Here is a 24,183-nt window from a genome sequence, read left to right as displayed (position 1 = left end):
AGTGGGAGGAAATCCCACCCAGAAGTTAGGTTCAAGTTTAGTGGGTGAAATGTTCCTTCTGTGCTCAGTCTCATGGTAGTGGTGGGATGCACTTAGGCAATTTTTATCTCTGGATTTAATGGCCCTACTGCAGGGGTTGCTTTACAGAGGGCCAGTGCTTTCATTAGGCCAACTAGGCAGCCACCCAGGGCACAGACCTCAGAGGGGCACAGTACTGACCTTTGAGGGGCATAGTTTTGGATAGATTAGTTTTTGTTTTATAAATTTCTGATAACATTTTACTTATATTTTTGAAGGATTTTATCATTTTTGAAGTCACTCATTCATTAGAATTGCTTTTTTTCCTACAAGACATTGGTTTTTTGAAAACTGAAGTTAGCCATTTGTTTCGGGGGGGGGGGGGTGCAAGTAGTTACCCTTGCCAAAGGCACAAAATAGCCTGGTACTGGCACTGTTTAGAGGTCAGTGTGTTTTATTCCTAAATGTAGTAAGCCAGACAGCTATGCTGAGAGAACCCTTGGATTTCTGCCCCAGCATCCTCCTCTGATGACATAGGTGCTCAGGCTCCTATTAGAGCGCTGTCATGCCAAAGGTGTATATTGACAAACACTCTGCAGTTTAGGCTCACTGTGACTGTCACAGTTCCTTTGAGATACTTTTGGGGCAATATTACAGTTTGGATAATTACATTTTGTCTCCCCACCCCCTGTTGCTCTTACATGATGCATCTTCTTGTTCTCTTCAATCATTATGTAGCATTTGTGTGCTCTGTTGAAACAGCTGCCCAGATTTGCTCCCCCAAGGCAGTTTCAGCTAGGAATGATTCACAATTTGTTAAACTGATAGATATTAACACTTCCTTAGGATGGAAGTGAGCCAGTCAAAGAAAATGGGGTACAATTCACCTTGGATGGGGGGAAGGTGCCGGTACTGCGTTTCGTTGAGCACCACCAGAAAAAAAGCACTGGTTTTACTACTTTGCTGTTTGCTACCTTTGCAGGAGAATGGTAGAGCTTCATTTCATTTACAAATTATCCAGAAAACCAAAAACCAGTTTCAAATACTTTATACTATCTTCTGGATCACTTAATAAGTACATGTATTGTAGACATACACTGTTATAAGTTGTGGTGTATGTACACGAATACAGGCTTTCATAATGTATTTTGGAGGGTCTCTGGGTAAATTAAAAAGAAAGAAAAATAAAAGTTGTTATTGCAAAAAAAGAAAAACAATATTTCCAACTCCGCTGCATTATTACAGCAGCTGAGGTCCTACCTGCCTGCACACTGTCTCGCCAGAGTGGTACATGCACTGGTTAACTCTTGCTTGGAGTACTGCACTACGCTTTATAGGGGGCAACCTTTGAAGGTGACTCGGAAACTACAAATAATCCATTATGCAGTAGCTAGACTAGTGACTGGGAGTGGATGTGGGGACCATATAACTCCAGTCCTAAAGGAGCTACATCAGCTTCCAGTATGTTTCTGAGCACAATTCAAAGTGTTGGTGTTGACCTTTAAAGCCCTAGATGGCCTCAGCCCAGTATACCTGAAGGAGCATCTCCACTCCCATCATTCAGCCTGGACACTGAGGTCCAGCTTTGAGGGCCTTCTGGCAGTTCTGGTGAAAAGTTACAGGGAACCAGGTAGAGGGCCTTCTCGGGAGTGGCACCTACCCTGTGGAACGCCTTCCCACCAATTGTCAATGAGATAAATAACTATACAGCTTTTAGAAGACATCTGAAGGCAGCCCTGTATAGGGAAGGTTTTAATGTTTGATGTTTTATTATGCTTTATATTTGTTGGAAGCTGCCCAGAGTGGCTGGGGCAACCCAGTCAGATGGGTGGGGTACAAATAATAATAAAACTACTACTACTACAACTACAACTACTACTACTACTACACAATCCTAGGCATCTCTATGCAGAAATAAGTCCTACTGAGTTCAGTGTGGCTGACTTCCAGGCACACTGGTTATATCATCAAAGCCTTAGTTTTTCAAATTCTGAGAGGTCTCTTAGGAACAAACTAGATTTTACGGCAGCAGATCTGGATGTTTACACATTGACCTTCCTCAATCATATAACAAGAGGAGTGAGTGGGTGGTGTTTTTTTTAAAAAAAGCATAAGCATAAGCTTGTGGGCAAGGACTACAGAACCTTTCATTATCTGTTGTTTGTTCCCCTTGGTGCTTTTATCCTCCTCTGAGAGAAAAGAACCTCAGGAGAACGTGTTTTTTAAAAATACCAAGGTGAGAAACCATCAACAAACAAGAGATGTACTATTTTCTTACTGCACGAATCGCTATTCTATTTTTGTCACTATGCATCCTAAAAATGAAAATAAAAAATGCCTTCTATATACAGAAGAGTTGTTAAGGACCCTAAAATGATTAATCATGTTCAGTTGGAGTATATCATTCATAATTGTTTAAAGTATTCTAAGATCACAGTCACTGTTTCTGTAAGGTCACCACATATCTATCTTGACGCTTAATGAGTTCTACGCCTCTGCTCCCTTTTACAGCTAGTGCCCTAACAATGTTGATCTCAGGAAGCAGTCCACCCAATTTAGTGTGGCCAGAATGCTGAATGCTATGTAGAGCAGTTGGGAGTTATCATTTAACCCCCCTGAATTCTGTGGGATAGTAAAAGCAAGCTGCAAACTGGGACACAGGTGAATGGAGACAAAAAAGAGACTGACATCACCAAGCACAGGACAAGGAGAGAACCTCCAAGGTTCACATCACAAGAGCCCAACTGGATGAGGCCAATAACTCTAATCTTTAATTTGGTTCTCACAGTGGCCAATCAGATGCTTATGGGAAGCCCACAAGCAGAACCTTGAGCACAAGAGTACTTTCCCCACTTGCATTCTCAGTGGCAGTGCTTCAGAGGCATACTGAGGTGAAGCTAGTGCTGCCCCACCCCAGCTACAGGTAGAGGAGCAGAACGGCAGGTGGACAAAAAAGCAAAGAGAGCTGCTGCCTTAAATACTCTGCTCGAGAGCTTGCTGGAGGGCTAGTCTTGCATCACCATACATTTAAAGCACTGTTAAACAACTTTAACCATCAAGTCTTTGCACAAAGAATCCTGGGAACTGTAGTATGTTCAGCATGCTGACATCACAGACCTACAGTTCCCAGCACCCTTAACAAACTGCAACCCCCAGGATTCTCCATGACTGGTAAAGCAATATATAAGTGTATAGTGTATAGCTTTAAGTGTATAGTGTGGATGTAGATCAGCCTGCCATAACGAAAACAGCATTCTGGATTTGAACTGAACCTGATCACTGTGTGCTGAAGTATTGTAATATATCAATTAATCAAAAGGGGTTGTGAGTGGCTTGAAAATAAGTTGCTCTAGCAATGCATGATGAAGCTGCAGAGGTGGTATGATCTGCCTTAAAGGCCATTCCCTGAACATAATGACATCTTGCCACACTAGATTAACCCCCCTGCTTCAAGGCTCAGATATATAAAAATACACCCTATATCTCACACTCATGTCAGTGGCCTGGTTTTAAAATAGTCAAGCTTCCTATGGCTCTTGTGGGAAACTACAGGATTTGAACATGGAGGATGTTGTTCACTGTCCATTTGCTCTTAGGAAGAAGCCTCAAAGGCAGCTATTACTTTCCCCCACTAAGTATACATAGGATTGTCTTATTTACTTAACTGTTAAGTGTCAATGGGCGATGTTAAAAGCTGGGGTGGGGTGGGGAGAGAGGAAGGAAGAACAGTTCCAAATAATTATTTTATTCTGCTTGTCTATATGTATCATTCTAAAACCAATGAAAAAAATGTATGCACTTCTTGGGCTGCCTCATTCACCTTGCTTATAAAGGATGTCCTTCTCTCTGGTGGTGTTTTTGGGAGCCATGGGCGAACCCTTCCCACCAAATAGATCACAGTCATAAGGTAGCCAACGGCAGGTAGCAGCTTGCACGTTGCTGTTTTTTGGGGGGGTTGATGGTGTTTAAAAAAACAGGATCCTCCCAGGCTCTGGCTTGCTGACTCAGACTTATATATTTCGCCTTCCTTCTCTAAGCCAACTCAGGTCATGTGAATTATTTAGTAGGGCATTTTTCAGTTCTCTCCGAAGGGAGGGGTGGTTGGGAGGCAGGCTGAACTTCAACCTTACAGACAGTATACCTGGTTTTTGTGTGTTTTTAATAATGCAATTAAAACGAAAAGAAAAAAAAAGCCCAAACCAAACACCGTCGTAAGCTGAGGCTATAAAGACTTTGCTGACACTGGGAAACGAACGTGGAGTGCGGGAGGGGGAAATACGGTATATGGAGGGGATTGTCAAAATGGGACAAGGGGGAGGCTACTAATGTTGCTCTTTCTTTTTTCTCTCGTTATACCCCTTCTTTTCCCCACTGTGTACATCAACGTGCCCCCCCTTCCCACGTTGTCGTTGTTTTAAATTTCCCAACACATCTCCTCCCTCCGTTCTCCTCCACATCCCTTTCCCTTCATCCTTGTTGCTCGGCCATTATTCCCTGGGTCCTTCTTCTCTCCCTCCCTCCTTCCATTCAATCGTCCCTCGCTCCTTCTTCTGCCGCGTCTTCCCCGCACACCGCTCCTTCATCTTTACCTTTCCATTTCCCATCTTCCGCTTCTCCTCACATTCCCCCCATCCATCTCTTTCATTCCTCCTTCCCCACATTTCTTTCTTCATCTGCTGCCCCCACATCCCCCTTCCTCCTCCCTTCGATCCCCTCCTTTCCCACATCCCTTTCTCGCTCACGTCCTTCGCCCTTCCTTTCCCGCGTCCCCTCTACTCTTTCCCGCACATCCCTCTCTTTCTCTCTCTCCCTTTCCTGCCTTCTCACATTCTCCCTTTCCTCCCCGCTTTCTTCCTTCCCTTCTCACATCCCCACTTCCCCGCATCTCCCCCTCTTCTCTTTCTTCTCCTCATCCCCCCCACCTCTTCCCCCCGTCCCTCTCCTGCCTCCTCGCATTCCCTTCTTCTTTCTCCCCCTCCGCTCGCCCCTTCCTCTCCCTCCTGCCCGCCTCCCCTCCTCCCCGGCTGCAGGCGGAGCGGGCCCGGCAGGAGGCGGAGGCGGAGGCGGGGCGGGCGGGCGCACGTCCCCCGGCCGGCGGAGCGGCCCCCCCGCCATGGGTCGGAAGCGCTGCGTGGGGGGAGACGGCTCCAAGATGGCGGCGGGTTGCTGCGGGGTGAAGAAGCAGAAGCTCTCCAGCTCCCCTCCGTCGGGCTCGGCCGGCCCGGGCAGCGGCGGCGGCGGCAGCAGCTCGCACTGCGGCGGGGCGGCGGCGGCGTCCGGGGGAGGCTGCGGCGAGCCGGGGTCCCTTCCTGCGCTGCCGGGGGGCGCCCCCCGCCTCAACGGCCTCGGGGGGCTGGCGGGGGGCTCCCCCGGCTGCGCCCTCTCCCCGCCGCTGCCGCCCAGCTGCGGCGCGGGACCAGGAGGCCTCTCCGCGCCGGCCGCCGCCTCGCTCCTCTCCTCGCCCGGGGTCGGGCCCGGCGGCTGCAGGAAGATGGTGGTGTCGGCCGAGATGTGCTGCTTCTGCTTCGACGTGCTCTACTGTCACCTGTACGGCTACCAGCCCCCGCGGAGCCCCCGCTTCACCAACGACCCTTAGTAAGTGAAGAAGGTGCCCCCCCTCTCCTGTCCGCGGAAAGAAAAGGGTGCTTGCATTTGCGGGTGGGAAGCCTCCCCTTGGAAAGACCCCTCCCTAAGTTCAGTATGTGTGTGTATGTGTGCATGGGGTGGGGAAGGCGGTGGGGGGGTTACTTCTTTAATGACCTTTAGCTCATAGTTTTATTTATTCCCCCCTCTTTGAAAAGCCAGAAGTCTGCAGGACACCCCCCCCCATGTCATTTGCCTGTCGTGTACTCTTCCCCCACCCGCTTTCCCATCTAGTTCTAATTCATAATATTTATAATGGCTGCGATCCCTCTGTGCATTCATTGAACCTTTCAGTAAGCTCCGTTCCACGTAGTGCAGGTTTGGGCTGTAAGGTGGGTGCCTGAAAAGTGTACTAATGTAAGTATGCTTACAGCGATGCACAGTGGAAGCGTTAGTATGGATATGTGATTGCTCGTATGTTATTGCAAACAATACTGGAAGCAAGCTTTCCCTCTCTCCGTATATATTTAAAAAGTGTACCAAGAAGTACCCGGCAACCCTCCCCAATGACCCTCCAATACATAATGCTCCTCTTGTTCTAGCACAATGTAACCCCAAACCGATTGCTTTCTGTGTAAGAGCCCCCCCCCCCAGACTAGCAGGTAGCTCTCCAGTTTGTCTTGTTGCTCCAGTGTGCTGCTCCAACTACTTTTGTTAGAATCCCCCATATTTTTCCTGCTCTAAGAACAACTTCTCTCTCTCTCTCTCTCTCTCTCTCTCTCTCTCTCCCTCCCTCCCTCCCTCCCTCCCTCCCTCACAGCCATTCTCACAATCCCTAAAAGCCTTCTTACTTTATAGAAACACACAACCTTTTATTCCTGATAGCACTCCTTTCCACTGTTACTGTCCTTGTGTGCTCCCCCCCATGTATTTTTCACCCTGCCTAAAACGTCTGACCTAGATCCCAACAGTGCTCCCATCTCATATGTACCAGGGATCCCCCACCCATTATCCCTAATTACTCTTCTATTGTAAGCAATAGTGAATATTTCAGTGCATCTGAATGAAATTGCTTTCGTCTGGTGGATAGCATCCTTCTCCCTCTAGCTACACTCTCCTACACCTCTACATGGCTCAACCCAACCCCTTTGTGTACCTCAACAAACACATCTTGTGAGCACCCTTCAGATTTTTCTGCTTTCCCTGTAAAGACTTAACAGATCTCCCAGGATGCTGCTTCCTCACCCTGTTTGTCTCCTAACACTCATACTGTACTTGTACGGGAGCTTGGGAGGGTGGCATATGCAGGGAAGAACTAGCAGGCAGAAAGAGAATCCTTGACACTTCCATCCACCTGCAAGTTTTTCATCTGAGAATACACCCCCCCTCCCCATTTGAGAACAGAAGTAAACACAGCTAAGGAGGGGGGAATGGACCGAGGTGGCTGCAATGGAGAGTTTCATTGGCATGAGAAAAGTTATGTATCCTTCCTCTCACCTGCCAGTTCTCCCCTTCATTCTGTTACCGTAGCTAAAGGGGGTTTAGTAGTAGAGTTTGCTAAGGTAATTCAATAGTTTTGCCTTCAGAGCAACTGCTTCATCAGCAGCAACCTTTAGTGAATAATCCCTTACTTCCTTCCCATATAGCTTTCTCTTAGCTGAAATATAACTCCTTCTTTCTCCAGTGAGCAGTTCTGTAGCTACCTCAGTTGTGTTTCTTGGCTTCTTACACCGGCAGGAGGGGGGGGTCCTCTGTTCCAACTTCACTAATGTCCCTTTAGGACCATTCACCCCATAATACTTCCACCCCCACCACCCCACAGCAAGCATAAAATTCACAGTGGATGTCCTCTTTCAAAGTACAGCCCCTCATTTATTAGTTTTAAAACAAAATCATATACCACCAAGTTTTCAGGTTGTTTTTCACAAGCAACCACTCAATAACATTTATTATATTTATATAATATGCTCAAGGTGGCATACAAGTTGTTCCCTTTCTCTTTTACTCTCACAGCACCCGTTTGAGATAGGTCAGGGAGAGCCAATGCTTCCAGGTGTTTTTGACCTCTGGCAATTCTGGCTGGAGCTGATGGGAGTTGTAGTCCAAAATATCTAGTAGACACTGTGTTGGCTGCCACTGAGTTACTCCAAGAGATAGTGCCTAAACCAAAGATAGTAGGTAAAAAATAGTTTGGCAGTGTAGGCTCCAGGGAAGGGAATTCTACTGACAGGGTACCAGCACTGAGAAAGCTATCTCTCAGGCTACTGTCCAGACTGGGAGAGAACCCAGAAGAGAACTCATTGTAGATAGTCATGCTCTAGGAAGCCAATATAAGATAAAGGTAAAGGGACCCCTGACCATTAGGTCCAGTCACGGATGACTCTGGGGTTGCGGCGCTCATCTCACTTTATTGGCCGAGGGAGCCAGCGTACAGCTTCCAGGTCATGTGGCCAGGATGACTAAGCCGCTTCTGGCGAACCAGAGCAGCGCACGGAAACGCCGTTTACCTTCCCGCTGGAGTGGTACCTATTTATCTACTTGCACTTTGACGTGCTTTCAAACTGCTAGGTGGGCAGGAGCAGGGACCGAGCAACAGGAGCTCACCCCGTCGCGGGGCTTCAAACTGCCGACCTTCTGATCGGCAAGTCCTAGGCTCTGTGGTTTAACCCACAGCACCACCTGTGTCCCAGGAAGCCAATATACTGAGGCTAAATATGTCCAAGAGATGTTGCAGCTGATGGAATATATTTTATGCCACAGGGGCCACTTGGACTCCCAGTGGCAGCTGGATCCAGGAACATTCTTAGACTGCTGACTTCTTTCTTATGAGGAGTACAGCCCAGTCCAAGAAAGGTAGAACACCATCTTCCTGAGTGGAGGAGCCCAGCTACCCAAGCCACGCATCTCCACATAGCAACTAGCATCCTTACATGTTTGAACCTGTATTGCAGGTTTTGCTAGTAAGGATCTTCACTCTATATTGCAGAAACATTGTTGCCGTATAGTTAAGGTGGAAAGATCAAATGACATTCTGCTATTGTAAAGTCTTGCCACTGTAATCCTAATAAAATCAAGACTATTTGTCCAAATTATCTAAAGGTTAACACAGAAAATCTTCATGCTAAGCACACTATAAATTGACCACATTAAAAATAAAACCTGATAAGAAATTACTGAGTTGTTTAAAGATTCCCCCAATAAGTGCAAATTTATCCACTTTGTGACAATTATTTGCACATCTAAAATATACCTTCTGTTTTTCCCTTTTGCTGGTTTAGATACACTCAAAAATTCAAGGAAATTGCAGAGGTCTTCTCCTCCCTGGTTTGGTGAAAATCTGTTGTGTATCCATAAAAATGTGAGGTTTTAAAATTTCAATTTCAACCCATCATTTAAGTAAGGGCAAGTCATATTTCAACACACATTCAGGGCTAGTTTGTGCCGGGTGAAGCTTCTCAGCTGAATGATCATCTGCTGCCAGACTGACAGCACAATCTTATACAGTACTAGCCTGCTCAGAATTAAGGCTCATCGAGTTCAATGGGACTTACTCTTAGGTGTAGGATTTAAGCCTCAGGAAGCTTGCAAAAGCCAGTAGTTCTGGGAAATGGGGGTGTAGGGGCAAGAGAGAACAACAACCTGTATGTAGTGGTTGGTTGTAGTGCTTTGCATTATGTGTATGTTTGGATTTATTTGTGTGAAGTGATTGTAAAGGGCTGAGCCTGAAGCAGTTTGTGTGTGTGTGTGTGTGTGTGTGTGTGTGTGTGTGTGTGGTTTTGCATTTGTGTAAAGGGGATTGTGAGAAGTGCCTGAAAATGGTTAGACCAGGAGTGACCCAGACCACTTCAGGGAGAGCTTGATGGCTAAGTAAGGAGTTGAATGCAGTGTATATCCATAACCATGTACAGTATATTGATAATTTATTCAAAGAAATTTGCTATATAGGAAACCATTGCAATAATAATATGCACTGTTTGCTGCTTTGCATAGAATCTACTGTGTGCTTCACCAAACTCTTCAATACATATATTGTGAACTTTGTATATTTATCAGAATATTTTTTGATATGTTTGTCTTGGAGATTGATCTTTTTGCCTCTGAAGCCAGAAATCTGCATAGCTAAACACAAAGCTAAACCTGACTATCTCATATCTGTCTCTGTATTCTGTTCAGTGTGGCATTAGACCAATTAATTTTCTCTTTGCTGTATCAGAGTTAAGTTATGAGTTCTCATAACCTCTTAACTTAAAGATGCACATTTGCCATGACATAACCACATTAGTTATCCTTTGTATGACCGTCCTACAAATAGGAACGTAAAAGGATAAGAAAGTATATTTTACTTAGTTTTTCAATGCGCTTTTATGGGTGAAGTGGGGATTCTAATCCAGGTTACTGAACAAAAAGCTTGGGAGGTAGCAATTGTTCTTGATTGATTAACATAGCACACAGGATTATGACCTTCGTGTGGCATAGAAAAATGCTGTACAGCTGTCATACACATTGCCCCTATATAACACAACACCCCTCACACAACATTTTCTGTTCAATCAGGAACCTTATTTTCTTTTCTATGAATTGCTTGCCTCATCGTAGCTAGTTTACCTTATCCATGTGTTTCAAAGTACTTCCAAGGCACCTGCGTTAGAATACTCTGTCCAACACCAAACTCAGATGGTGAGTGCGATAACAATGCAGCCAAAACGGAGGAATGAGAGATTTGTGGAATGTTGAGATTTAAAGAAGTACAATTAAAAAACAAACTGAAAACCTAACTAGATTAAAAAGCAATGCCACACCCCAACAGACCAGTTTAGACTGAGCATACTTAGTAGCTATGGAATGTTGAATGTTGCTTGGAATAGAAAAATGAAGGGTGGTGGCGGAGCAAGTATCCTGGAGGAGGGCATGGCTGCCTGATTGACAGGAAATCTGAACTTATTCCAGGAGATGAGGATACACTACCACATTTTGTTGCAGCTCCCACTTGTCCCACTTACAGAATGCTGTCTTATCTTGCTTTCAGCCTTCACTTCAGGTTGAGCCTCCCATTATGCTATGCAGAAATACCGCTGTATTGTATTCATGTGTTCAGTGAACTGAAAATTCCTTTCCCCTCTTATCATTCAGTTGCTGTACAGTTTCTAGGTCCTATAGATGCATCACTTCACTAGTGGCCACTGGTGAAGTTGTAATCTCTGGTTATCCCTCCTGCAACTGTGGGTTGAAACAGATGGCCAGTTTCCACGTGGTTTCCAATGTATAGTATTCCCCATAGCAGCTGTAACATGAGAGACAGCTGGTTTAGACTCTGGCCAGATGGAAAGCCAAGTGTAACTGTGCCCTCCATTTCTCTGGACATCCGAACAACTGTAGTTGTTGGCTTACCACATGACTGCTGTCTTTCTCAAGCTGTCTTGGCTTCACTTTCACCAAAATTCTTCCTTTGCATTGAGCCTCCACAGTTACCAGGGCAGTACCTATGCTGCTATTCCATGAGAGTTAAGTGTGATGTGCTGAACATAGAATTCAGCTTCCTGGAATTCTGAATTTTCATGAGAGTTTCTACTCCCTTTTGTCTGCAAAGGTAGGCTTTGAGATATGTGACCAATGCCTGCTAAAATGTCAGAAGCCAAGGAAGTTGATGAGTAATATTTTAAGCTGTGGGAGAGGAACAAAGAGAGGGAGAGAGAATATGCATCCCTGCCAAAAATGCTTCCACTTTCAAAAACATATAAAAACAAGAAACAGTTTATGCCTTTTGGTGGTCTCCATGCTTCTTCAGCTTCCTGAATCTCCCATTCCTTTCCTCCTCCTCCTCCTCAGCCTCTTCTGGACCAGGAATGGTAAAAATTCCATACCCTGCAAGCTGTATGACAAACTAAAATGCACACACTGCGTCTTAGTAGTGACATGCACCCTACTAGGGTTGCTGCTGATGTGTATTGCTTCACTCTTGTACTCATCCACTGTCTGCAACAGCAAATACCTTATTATTCAGCAAATACATCTTGGGGGAAACCTGTAGGTCCTTGGCCATGTGAATGCTTGATGTTCAATTCTAGGCATCTCTAGGTAGGGTTGGGAAAGACTCCTGTCTACAAATCTATGGTGAGAGAACAGTTACCTCACAGCGGCTACAGCTTTGGTTGCTGTAAAGCAGGAAAGGGGCATCCAAAATGGTAAGTGGGCTGGAGTAACTTCCCTATAAGAGTAGTGACTTTTTTGTTTAGAATGAAATAGGGTAATAGGGATCATATATATAAAATATTGTGTTGAAAAAGTTGGGAGAATTTTTTCTCTCCCTCTCATATTACAAAAACCCAGGGTCATCTAATGAAGCTACAAGGGTGACAGATTCAAGATACAGAAAACAAAAGTGTTTTATACCTCCCTGAGATCTGTGGATGAAGGGTGGTATACAAATTTAATAAATAAAATCTTTATTTCCTGATGAATATCCTTTGGACTATAATGTAACTTAAATAGAAAACTATCTTTAGAAATATTTTTCCTCCAAAGCATTTTATTTTAAAAATCCAATTTAAATTAAAAAATTCAATTCAAATAAAAAAATCTGATTTAAATTTTTAAAAATCCGATTTTAAAAAAATATCATTGATTTTTATCCACCATGTCCAGGACCCACTTTTAATCCACACATGCAATGGGGGACCCATTTCTTAATATTTTTGCATGGTAGTAGTGCTCCTGTAGTGACCCATCTTGGATCGGGTTGCAACCCACCACTGAACAGCAGTGGTGTAGGTAATACGCAGCTAAAGGGATCAGTGCTGTGGCTCGGCATAAGGCAGCTTACTGTGCTGCATTTTGAGAGTTACATGCCCAGCCTCCTTATTCCATGTGCTGACTTGTTGGCTGGCCAGTAAGTCTCTTATCTAAGCCTTCTAGCTTCCTCCAGTGATTTCTGCATCCCTAACTCTTCAGTGATTCCTAAACAAAACATATGCTCCTCTTCTGAATGTAATCTGAGCTACTCGTGATTGATTGTGGATCATTAAAGCCCACCATTATGTCATTCTTGCTAAGAATTACTTTATTTCTTAGATCCGTTGCATAGGCAGGCTTGTGCAGTGGTTAGTGTCAGACAGTGTTCAAAACTTCTATTGTTCTAGGCACATTTTGCGACAGGGAATTCATTAGAGCAAGCAGTTTCTGAGCTCGGCGCAGTACTGCTCCTAAGATTTCAGATTAAAACTACAGAGTGGAAGGAAAGGAGGACCTTTTTCTGCCTCCCCACTTCCAGCTACTCTCTGAAGGCTGGAGAAGAGACCCTCTTAATAATATTAGGGGGGTGGGCAGGGGAAGGACTAGACCATGTGAAAAATGAAAGATATTTTAGCTGCAGCTCATTCATTTTCAGCTTTGTATTCTTGTTATAAAAGAGCACGCCTAGGCATTCCGTTGTTGCTTCCATAACCTAGGTTTATCTCAATTTCTAACATTGGTGTCAGACTAGACTGAGGAAGCCCATATTCAAATCCTCACTCAGCCATGAAACTCACTAGGTGATTTTGGTTCTCCCTCCCCCCCTTCTCCCCTCTTACGTGTGTGTGTGTGTGTGTGTGTGTGTGTGTGTGTGTGTGCAGGGTCGATAAAAAACAATGATTTTTAAAAAAGGATTTTTAAAAATCTAAATTGGATTTTTAAAATAAAATGCTTTTGGAGGAAAAAATCTTTGTAAAGATAGTTTTCTGTTTAAGTTACATTATATTCCAAAGGCCACCAGGAAATAAGGATTTGTTTTAGGTGTTTCATGTATGCTCAAAAAAATGTTTAACCACATCAGTTAACAAACATGGAGACATATGCTATAATGTTATTGTTTTAGTTAAATAAATTGTTTAAATTGTTATTAAGGAAATGATTGTTTTTCTGCTTCCAATAAAGTACAGTAGAAAAGTTGTCCAAATATAAACAGTTAACTTATTAAACCTCACAATAATGTCATAATTATCTGTCTTATGTATTTCTAATAGTATAACCAAATCAGTAATTTTTGATATAACTGTAAAAACTCCTCTGAAAATGTATTATTCCAAAAATGAAACTTTCATCTGGTTGTAAATATTAAGATTATACCAGCAGCAATGCCTTTTTGTAAAAAAGAGAGAGATTTAAATCAAGTCTTACTGACTAGTGATTTAAATCACGATTTAAATCATTTTGATTTAAATCAAATCCACCCTGATGTGCATGCATGTGTGTGCTTAACCTACCACAGAGTGGTGGGGGGGGGGGGTCCATGCATGCCACCTCAGGTTCCTTGTTGGAAAAGTGGGATAAATGTAAGAAATAAAATTATAGTTGTCGTGTGAACATGTTTGAAAACTGGGGCAAAAGTGCCTAAAATAAAATGAGTTACAAACATGAGTTAGTTTTCCTTTTACAGTCTCTATTCTGCCAGTATAGTTTTCTGAATAAATCCACCATTTCTACTGATAAGGTTTTCCCCTCTATAATAGTATTTCTCATGCTCAGTCTGTTTTATTAACAAAGTTCACTAAATACCATGCCTGCTCGCCATAAGCTTGTTCCGTAGTTGCTCAGTGTATCCTTCTCTGCTTTTTTAAAAAAAATCCTTTGTGTCACCAAGAAATCATCTACCGTTCTACAGTCCATATGGTTGTAGCTCCCCATTGTATCAGTATATACCACATTTTTCACTCTATAAGACGCACCAGACTGCAAGACGCACTTAATTTTTGGAGGAGGAAAACAAGAAAAAAATATTCTGAATCCCAGAAGCCAGAACAGCAAGAGGGATCGCTGCGCAGCGAAAGCAGCAATCCCTCTTGCTGTTCTGGCTTCTGGGATAGCTGCGCAGCCTGCATTCGCCCCATAAGACGCACACACATTTCCCCTTACTTTTTAGGAGGGAAAAAGTGAGTCTTATAGAGCAAAAAATACGGTATATATAATGCTCTCTCTGCTCCAAGCCAGCTAATGATTTTGACTTCACCTGTGATGCCATATTAACCAACACATCCATTGTGCAACCAGTAATGCTAGGTGGAGGCTTGTCGCTGACCTTGCCCTGTGTATCTGAAGCACAGTGCAAAGTTGGGCGACAAGTCTTTGCTCTCTTCTCCAATTATAACTTTGGAGATTGGTAGGGGATTCCGTGTAGTCCATTATCAGCCTCCCACTCTGGTCTCTATCCCCACCCTTCATCCAGCTTGGTGGGGTAGAGGCAAGGCTTCCTTGGGCTTTGTCGTTTGCTGATCTTTTGGAGTACCCAATGAACTTCAGCACAAACTGACCCAAATCTGCCTTCCAGTTCCAAGTTAGAGCTGAAAGGGGAAGGCAGAGGCTTTGTACTTGGTAGTCCGAACTCCTAGTAGGCATAGAGCCAAAGTAAATCCCAGGCTTCCTCTGATCTTTGTGGCTGGGGAGGGAGTGGGAATCCCCCCGCCTTGCCCTGAGAAGAAGCCTAGACCTTCTCATGCTTGCTAGAGGTTGTGTGAGCCCTTGCAGTGCTGAATGAAATTGTTGACCCCTGGGAAGAAAGCTCCACCAGGGAAGCTTCAGTCTGCCAAACAGAGCTGTGTTGTCATACTTGGCCTTAGTTATGTGCTTACATGGCTCATTAAAACAGGCACTTTGAAACCACACAATTTTGGGAACACTGAATGGATTTTCACCAGACTAGCAGAAGGCACGCCTTCACAAAAATTTTGAATTGTTAAAATAATCTGAACTGCCAAAAGATTAAGCTTCAACTGTGTTTTCAGGGGATGCGAAAACACAAACAGAATAAAGACACTGGTTCAAAGCAAGCTATTAAACTGCAAGAACATAGTCATTTTTTATCAGATGTTCTAAAATTTGTAAAGTCTATACCCCTCACCAGGTAGATTTTCTGTGCCAGCTTCCATACTGACAAGACAAATTGTCTTGATTGTTTGATCAATAGATTTTTAGGCTTGAAATGACAGAATGCCAAACTGGCCACTTAACTTAATTTTAGTGCCGCTCTTGTACCTGTGGTTAAAAGCTATGGTGAATAGCTTGAATGCTGCATAGCACCAGTCTCTGACTTCCTGTGTTTCCTGGAGGCCCCTTGATTTATTCTGAAGACAGCTCTTGGTAGGGTCCAGAAACAGTAGCCTTTCCAAGTGCAAGAACACCTTATCCCGTTCTAAGTTTGGTGCCTTTGTATTCTTACTCATGGCTGTTTCTTCTTACTGTTTTTTCCATGGCAGCCATGTCAGGTCATGGTGGACCATATTTTAATGCCTTACTGTGAACATTCAAATAGCTTCTGCTTTGCTCCTTTGCTAGTGGAAGCAACAAGCCAGTGTGGTGTAGTGGTTAAGAGCGGTGGACTCATAATCTGGTGAACCGGGTTCGCGTCCTCCCTCCTCCACATGCTGATGGTGGGTGACCTTGGGCTAGTCTTTGAAGTCTCTCAGCCTCACTCACCTCACAGAGTGTGTGTTGTGAGTGAGGGAGGAAGGGAAAGGAGAATCTTAGCCGCTTTGAGACGCCTTAGGATAGTGATAAAGCAGGATATCAAACCCAAACTCCTCTTCTTCCTGGTTTGGCCCTTCAAGCCCAAGGATCATGGTTTGTTTCACTCCCAACACAACATAATTCGAAGCAAACTTTTGATAAAAACAAACCACAATCCTCTGTTCAGCTGTAAAGCTAAGTCAGGGATCATGGTTTTATTTTCTTGCTCTAGGGGAGGAGCAAATAGGAGCGTTTTCTCTGTTCACTGTTAACTCTGAAAACTAAGCCATTATCAGTAGCGTGATGAGTGCAGGATACTTGAGAAGGCGCCTTCTTAGACCACTCGCCCATCTAACTCAGTATTATGTAGTCAAAATAGCAGTGGTTTTACAAGGTGCTTGGCAAAGGTCTCTCTCAGACCTGCAATCTCACATCATAGCACTATGTTTCCTAGACTTGGGACTTAAGCTGTTGTTGGATTACAACTCCTATCATCCCTAGATAACAGGACCAGCTCGAGACGCAAATTTGAGAAGCATTGTAACGGATTCGATGGATGGAACACGGGGCCTTCTGAATTCAAAGCATGTGCTCTGCTATGGAGCTATGTCTCTCTTACTACACTTGGGGAAGGATTTGGCTTTCAAGTACAGTCTAGTATGTATTTTGTTTCATAAAATGTATATAACCTTTGACTATTAAAAAACTCTCAAATATTGTAATTTAACATGCACTATTTGAGATTCAAAGTGCTGCACACCGTTAACTACTCAAACAAATGGTCTCTTTTCAGCTCCCACTTTCCAGCAGCATCCCCTGAAAGTGCCGCTCCTCAGGTCTGGACTGGTATCTTCAATAGGAAATACCTGCTCTCTGGGTGGATTTCTCTGGGGTTTGAGGAATGCTAAGATTCTGCCTCCTACTGCCTTTCAGTCCCTTAACAAGCATCCTTGCCTGTGCAAATGTGCACGTAGTATTGAATTTAAATAGACCCCTATGTGCCTCTTAACCTTTGTAAGCGCCAGGGTTTGTAGAGCCTCTTAATTTCCCCCAAACTCCAGCTAATTATCTCTAAGGCTGCATATGTGTTTAAAATTTTGATTACATGGTTTCATTGCAGAGGGTCTATCATCCACCTGTTTTTGTGAATTAAAGATTGCAAAGAAAATAGAAGAAAGAGACTCTTGCACAGGCCCACTTTTGTGATAATACTTGATCTTGCCATTTTCTCCCTCTCCCCTTAGTTGTCATTTGATTTTAATAAGGGTTTTCTTCCCAATAGTTTTTGTGTGGGTGTAATTTCTTAGGTTTTCTTCTGGAGTAAATAAACTGTGCACATATACCTAAGGAAAATCTGTGACTCCATGAAAATCCTCAAAAGTGTGTTTTAATTCCACATGGTTAGGTATATTTCTCTGTTGCAGGGAAAACAAGACTTTTCTGCCACTTTCAAAACTAACAGATTTATTGTAGCATAAGCTTTCGTGGGCCAAAGCCCACTGTCAGATGCATCAGCTGAAGAATATTGAGTTTCAGCTTTGCATTTAATTAATGTGTCAGAAATTAATTCCACCCACAGGTTAGTTTGTGACTACTCTAAGAATATATTACCCATGGAACTCCCTTCATTAAGCTATTTAGAGATCACTCCCTGGAATGCAACAGTTAGGAGTTTTCAGTGCTTAATGTTTTGATGAAAAATAAATAATTTTGCTTGCACATGAATATTTGGTCTCAAGTAACTTCAATTTGGTTTCATGGGAACCAATTTGATGCTCCTTAAAGTTTAGAATAGCTCAAATATATTTTAAATCAGGCAAATTTATGTTGATTAAACATGCATCATAGAGTCTATTTAAAGGACTATTCTCTGGTTATGAAACAGTGATGAAGGCTTACTTCACCATCAGTGTCAGCTCAGGGCCGTCTAGTGGGGCTCTTTAAGGCAATGAGAGAACCTTTACAATCTCCTGCTTCTTCATTTACAGAAGCCTCATCAGCTTGCTGTGACATTTTTGCCAGGCACTTTGAAGATGAAATTGCCTGTGTTAGGGCTGACTTGGCTGCTGCTGACATGGAGAGTCTAGACCTGCAGTGTTTAATGCCCTGTTCACTCACATCTGGTTAGGTAGGTTTTAGCTGTTGTTCCCCGAAGATTGGTCAACAAGAGTTTTGTCCACACAGCCACTTGCTTGTTGGATATTGGCGACATGGCTGGTGTGGAAAAGTTTGCACTTTCAGTAATGGCTGTGTTATTAACTCTTCACTAGCCAAATGTAGTATGTTGGCCACGTTTAAATAGGCAGAGGTACAGATGCCACTGAAAAGCCATTATTTGATCTACAAGATTTTGGAAATTATTGGCCAATAATTGAGACCCTGTTGGTGTTCGTGGTCTTGAAAGACAGTAAATGTAGCTATTTCACCTGTAGGTTTTGGGAGAATTTGGAGGTGTTTTCTGTAACTTATTTTCTACCTCATAGGAAGCAATTTGTGAAATTCCATAAACTTGTATTCTTTGCTGAATATCTACCTTGACTTGGTGTGCTGGTCCTGGGGGGGAGGAGGTTACCGTGAGGCGTGGTCAGAGTCCGGTCCTGGGTCAAGGGTCTGGAGACAGTCCACAAAGGGCGAAGCGGGGTCCGAAGCAAGAAGCCGGGCATGGTCGGGAACTCTGGAAGAACAGGTCTGGGTGCTGGCAGAAGCAGGTTTCCAACGACGTTGCTCCTGCAACCTGGGACTGGGCTGACTGGCCTTTATCTTCTCTGAGGCCAGGGGCGGTCCCGGCCCACAGGTGACCTGCCTCTCCTGGCCTTAAGGCGAGCACTCCTCCTGGGAGAAACCAGTTCCCTTCGCCTCTCTGCCCTGAGCCTCTGCAGTTCAGGAGAGGCTGAAGGGTTACTGGACCCAGGGGGAGACTCACCTGTAGGCACTGAGTCCTCAATCACCTCCGGAGCCAGAGTGGATTCACCTGGTGCCTGCTCCTGAGGATCTGGCACAGGTGCAGGCGCTTCAGAATCAAGGCCCTGCCCCGGCTCAGCCGGCCCTGGAGGCGGGGACTCCTGTGCAGGCTGGGATTCCTCTGGTTTAGCCTCTGAATCAGATTCCCAGGCCATCACACTGGGTTTCTTTGGAAATTTTGAGAGAGGTGCCTATAAAATAACATTAGATTTTAATTTGGATCCAGGAGCAATTGTCTCTTCCTTGAATCAATTTGTCTATAGGCTGCATTGGATTGGATGAGTGCTAATGTGCATCAGAACATGATGCTCAATACAAATACAGTGGTACCTCGGGTTACATACACTTCAGGTTACAGACTCCACTAACCCATAAATAGTGCTTCAGGTTAAGAACTTTGCTTCAGGATGAGAACAGAAATCATGCTCCGGCGGCGCGGCAGCAGCAGGAGGCCCCATTAGCTAAAGTGGTGCTTCAGGTTAAGAACAGTTTCAGGTTAAGTACGGACCTCCGGAATGAATTAACCCGAGGTACCACTGTAAAATGAAAATGGCAGGATATACAGTAGGATCTTTGAAGAACATATTCCGTTTAAAGGGCTAGGCTCTCAGCTGGAGGATGTTTTTCAACTTAGCTTTTCTTTGCTCATGGATGATCAAGAGGTAGTTGTAGTCCCAGTGCCTTTTTTTATACTGCCATCTTAAGGGTAAACAGCACCCCCACACACACACCTAGATAATAGGAGATTACCAGCCATTCATCATGTAATGAAACCCTTGTGACATGACTTCTGCAAAACAGTCTACATAACATTACCTTCTTAAGACATTTGAAAAGCTTCAAACTGGTGTAAAATATAGCAGCCTTTTACAAATGTTTAGTTGTAGTTTCATTGGCTTTCTATTAGCTTACAGGTTTGCTTCAAAGTCTTTGTCATTAGCTGTCTAAAGCATTTAACCGCTGAGAGCTGCTCTATCTGCTAGAATGCCTTCTTGTTAGATACTTCTCCCATTCAGGGTCTAAAGGCAAGGCCTTATTTCAGATCCCTTTCTGTTGAGATGCATTATCCATGAGGGTGTGTAGGAGGTGTGTTCACTTTTTCACAACTTTTGTAATATTAAGCTTCTATAAGCCCCTGGAAAAAGCTGGAGTATTTTTAGGCATTCATCAGACAATAAGGAAATATTAGGGTTTTTTATATTTACTTTTTGGTATACCAATCTTGACAAAGGCTTTTGGAAAAGCAGCATCTAAATTCTATTACAATAAAATACAGTGGTACCTCTGGTTATGTACTTAATTCATTCCGGAGGTCCGTTCTTAACCTGAAACTGTTCTTAACCTGAGGTACCACTTTAGCTAATGAAGCAAAGTTCTTAACCCAAGATATTATTTCTGGGTTAGCGGAGTCTGTAACCTGAAGCGTATGTAACCTGAAGCGTATGTAACCTGAGGTACTACTGTACAACTGAAAGTGAAAACAAACAAATCACTAAAAACAACAACACCTGGTCAGACCAGTACATTGTTTTAAAGCTTTTGCAGATTAGCATTTAAATGGTAATAATAATAATAATAATTTATTATTTATACCCCGCCCACATGGCTGGGTTTCCCCAGCCACTCTGTGTGGCTTCCAACAGAATATTAAAATACAATAGTCCGTCAAACATTAAAAGCTTCCCTAAACAGGGCTGCCTTCAGATGTCTTCTAAAAGTCTGGTAGTTGTTGTTCTCTTTGACATCTGGTGGGAGGGCGTTCCACAGGGCTGGTGCCACTACCGAGAAGGCGCTCTGCCTGGTTCCCTGTAACTTGGCTCAGATGTAATGCTCAGATGTATCAAGGCATGGTGCAGAGATGGCAAACTGATTATTAAAAAAGGAATACCAAGCTGTATAAAACATCCACAACCTGTCCAGGTGGCTCAACGTAACTTCAGCTTTTGATGTTGGGACATGAATAGCCTAACTTTAGCAAAACATTTATGAGTTGGAGGCCTCAGTTATAAGAAGTTGAATGTGGCATGGGTGTAAACTGAACTTGAAGAGTGGTTTGAACGCTTTAGGTTCTCTCCCTTTACCCTGCAGTACATTCCATTAGGTTTTCTTTGTCATCTTCATCTGTTTAAGCAAATGGATAGACATTCTGCTAGTGTGAGCCCATATAGTAAGTGCTTCTCAATCTTTTGCACATTTAGGCTGTATTCTTACAAGTGTTTCAACATTACTGTTAGCATAATCTTAAGTATATTGCTGTAATATAACTTTAAATTAATAATAATAAATGAATAATTTTAAATTTGTAAAATACATATCTGGTTATGACTTCATTTCCTAGTACAAAGAGATATGGCTCATTTATCATGCTACCACCTTTACTTGCCTGTTCACCGGGTGTTCCTTTTCCTGTGTCTGGCTTTTTGTCTCGACTCGCGCCTGAAAATTGTTCCTAGGAACTTTAGCTTGTGTTGACAAACTTCCTTTGCCAATTTGGATTTCTTTGTTCTCAGAGAATTGTATTCTTTAGGAGCCAATTTCCAACATGACTCTAATAAAATCAGCTGCCCTTTGTATCTAGAGTATGTCAACATGTTTGGTGTGTTTTATATTTATTTTCCCTCAGAACATGTAGAAAGAAGTGTGTTCAGGCAAATACGAAATTTATGCAAATATGAATACTTCCCCTTGTCTGATTTCACATGGTACATTAAATCAAGGATCAGGAGATCAGAAATGAGACTTAGGTTTATGAGTAACATACTCCTATTTAATTTTGCTATTAGGTCAAAATCTGCAAGTTATAGTTAGGGCTTTTCCTCTATACCAGGGGTCTGCAACCTTTAAGACAAAAAGAGCCACTTGGACCCGTTTCCGAAGAAAAAACAACAACTGGGAGCCGCAAAACCATTGTGACATTTAAAACAAATATATCTCCGGAGCCACGATCTGACAGCGGGCGGGAAGGTGACGTCGGGACGGTGCGTGACTAACGCACACACCGCCCCCATGCGATGTCACAGCCAGTACAGCGCCCGCCACAGTGCGGAGTGTCGGGGCGCACAATGCGCCTCCTCCCCTCGCTAGTATCCGCCCTGGAGCCGCAGCAAAGGTGTAAAAGAGCCACATGCGGCTCTGGAGCCGCGGGTTGCAGACCCCTGGTCTATACCAAAAGGGATAATCCAATTCAGCCAGCAATTTCTGATTCTGATTTGGAAGGCAGCCTCTAAGCATAGTTCACCACCATAACAAGGTATGTTTAGCATTATACAGGAATTGATATGGGAATACATGTGTTATGTAAACTGCTTAGAGGTTTTTGTTGATTAAGCAGTATATAAATATTATTAAATAAAAAAAGAGAAGGGAGGAGGAAGCCCAGGGCACCTTGGCTCATTCATAATCCACCAGGCCCTGCTTTGGAGGATTGTTGAAATGTAGTGTTTCAGTGTTGTACTAAGGAATACCTAGATATTTGACCATGGCTGTTCAGCCACCTTTCATCTGGTCCCTTTTCATAGTATTCCCACAGAATCCATAAAGTGTGGAAGATGTGTATTATTTAGTCTGCTGCTGGCATCTGTCTGTCTCAAGAGACAATGGAGTATGCCTCCAGGGGTGAAGTCAAACAGCTGCATTAGCAGCACCAAAGTGACCTTCCCAGTACACAAGACTGGGCAGTGTATATGGAGGTCCTAGGCTGCTCACTTGACAAGACCTCCCTCTCAGCCTCGCTGATGTGGACCAAAGGAAAATGGAGAAATACAGTTGGCTCCAGCTTAGCTGCAGGAGTTGCTGGAAGGAGGCATACAAGGTCCCATCTAACCATCTTAGGTACTCCAGTCCAGAATTGTGTAGGGTTTATTCCTTAGCCCTTTCTTCTTCCGAAGATATATTGCAGGGCAGCAGAGGTTTTGGATCAGAGATTTGTTTCTCCCAGATGGGCTTCCTTCCCAGGTTGACGAGCCCAGTCTCCCTTCCCTCTACAGCACATGCAGAAACTGTCCTCTTGACCCACTATTGGTCTTGTCCATTCAATCAGTTGGAGACTGACTTTGCCTGCAGGGGAAGTCCCTAACTCACGGAGGGTTTGAGACACATCAGCTGCCCTCACCTGGTTTCTAAGAGCTACAGGTGAGAGCTGAGTGCAGGGTGGGGGACCAAAGGTGGACAAACTATCCCAGAAGGAGCTTGACGTGTTCCACACCAGAGGTACTATCGCTCTCTTAACACCCCATACACTAATTGAATTCATAAATCTTTCTGTTCTGTAAGGGCTATGAAAGTGGTTTACAATATACTTAGGGCACCCTAATAAGAGAGTTTCCCTATCAGTTTTATAAGCTAAAAAAATCCCTTCCAGTAGCACCTTAGAGACTAACTATGTTTGTTATTGGTATGAGCTTTCATGTGCATGCACACTTCTTCAGATACCAAACGCACTGATCCTCATACCATTCAGATATCTGAAGATGTGTGCATGCACACAAAAGCTCATACCAATAACAAAGTTGGTCTCTAAGGTGCTACTGGAAGGATTTTTTTTATCTTGTTTCGACTACGGCAGACCAACACGGCTACCTACCTATAACTAGTTTTATAAGCAACATCTATGGTTCTTTATTATTTATCCTTATATATTCTTTATTCTCATCTGTTCTTATTCATTCTCTATTCTAATTTATTCTAGAATGTTCCGCCTAAATATTAAAAGGCTTTACAGAGCTGTTCTTTTTTTAAAAAACTATTTGCATCATAGTGGGTAAGGCTTTAAAGTGTGGCACCTTCTTCAAATGCTTCATAAATGCTGTATACTTAAGAGATGCCACTGTGCTACTCAGCAGGGGATTCCTGTACTTTCAAAACAAAGATTGGTGAATGTACCTTGGTATTAAAAGCCAGGAAGAGGGCGTACCAAGTTGTTGAAAGGGTTGCAGAATGAATGCAGAATTTAAGCTTCCTTGAATTAGCAAGATTTCTCGGAGCAAATGAGGAGAAATCTGTTGGTGGCCTCTCTTAATTTGCAGTTCTTCACTACAGAATCTTAATAGGTCTGACTAGAATCTTGGTTAACTGATTAACAGCACCAAAATATTCAAAATGTGACTTTAATTATTGTAGTAGTGGCAGTGTGGAGAAGGAGCAAGA

General features: G+C 43.5%; 1 protein-coding gene and 1 long non-coding RNA gene across 2 annotated transcripts in view; one reads left to right on the top strand and one right to left on the bottom strand.

Moving 5' to 3' along the window:
* LOC310698359 overlaps positions 1-24,183 on the bottom strand; it is a 525,075-nt gene that overhangs the window by 306,984 nt on the left and 193,908 nt on the right. The window lies entirely within an intron of this gene.
* Positions 1-24,183, top strand: part of AMMECR1 (AMMECR nuclear protein 1) — a 129,527-nt gene that overhangs the window by 32,837 nt on the left and 72,507 nt on the right. Inside the window, exon 2 of the mRNA XM_083485260.1 lies at positions 5,049-5,613. Coding sequence (XP_083341386.1) covers positions 5,049-5,613 — 565 coding nt within the window. The remainder of the gene's footprint in view (positions 1-5,048; positions 5,614-24,183) is intronic.

The sequence above is a fragment of the Podarcis liolepis genome (genome assembly GCF_965112155.1).
Source record: "Podarcis liolepis genome assembly, chromosome: Z".
NCBI lineage: Eukaryota > Metazoa > Chordata > Lepidosauria > Squamata > Lacertidae > Podarcis > Podarcis liolepis.
This window is presented reverse-complemented; position numbering and strand designations above follow the sequence as displayed.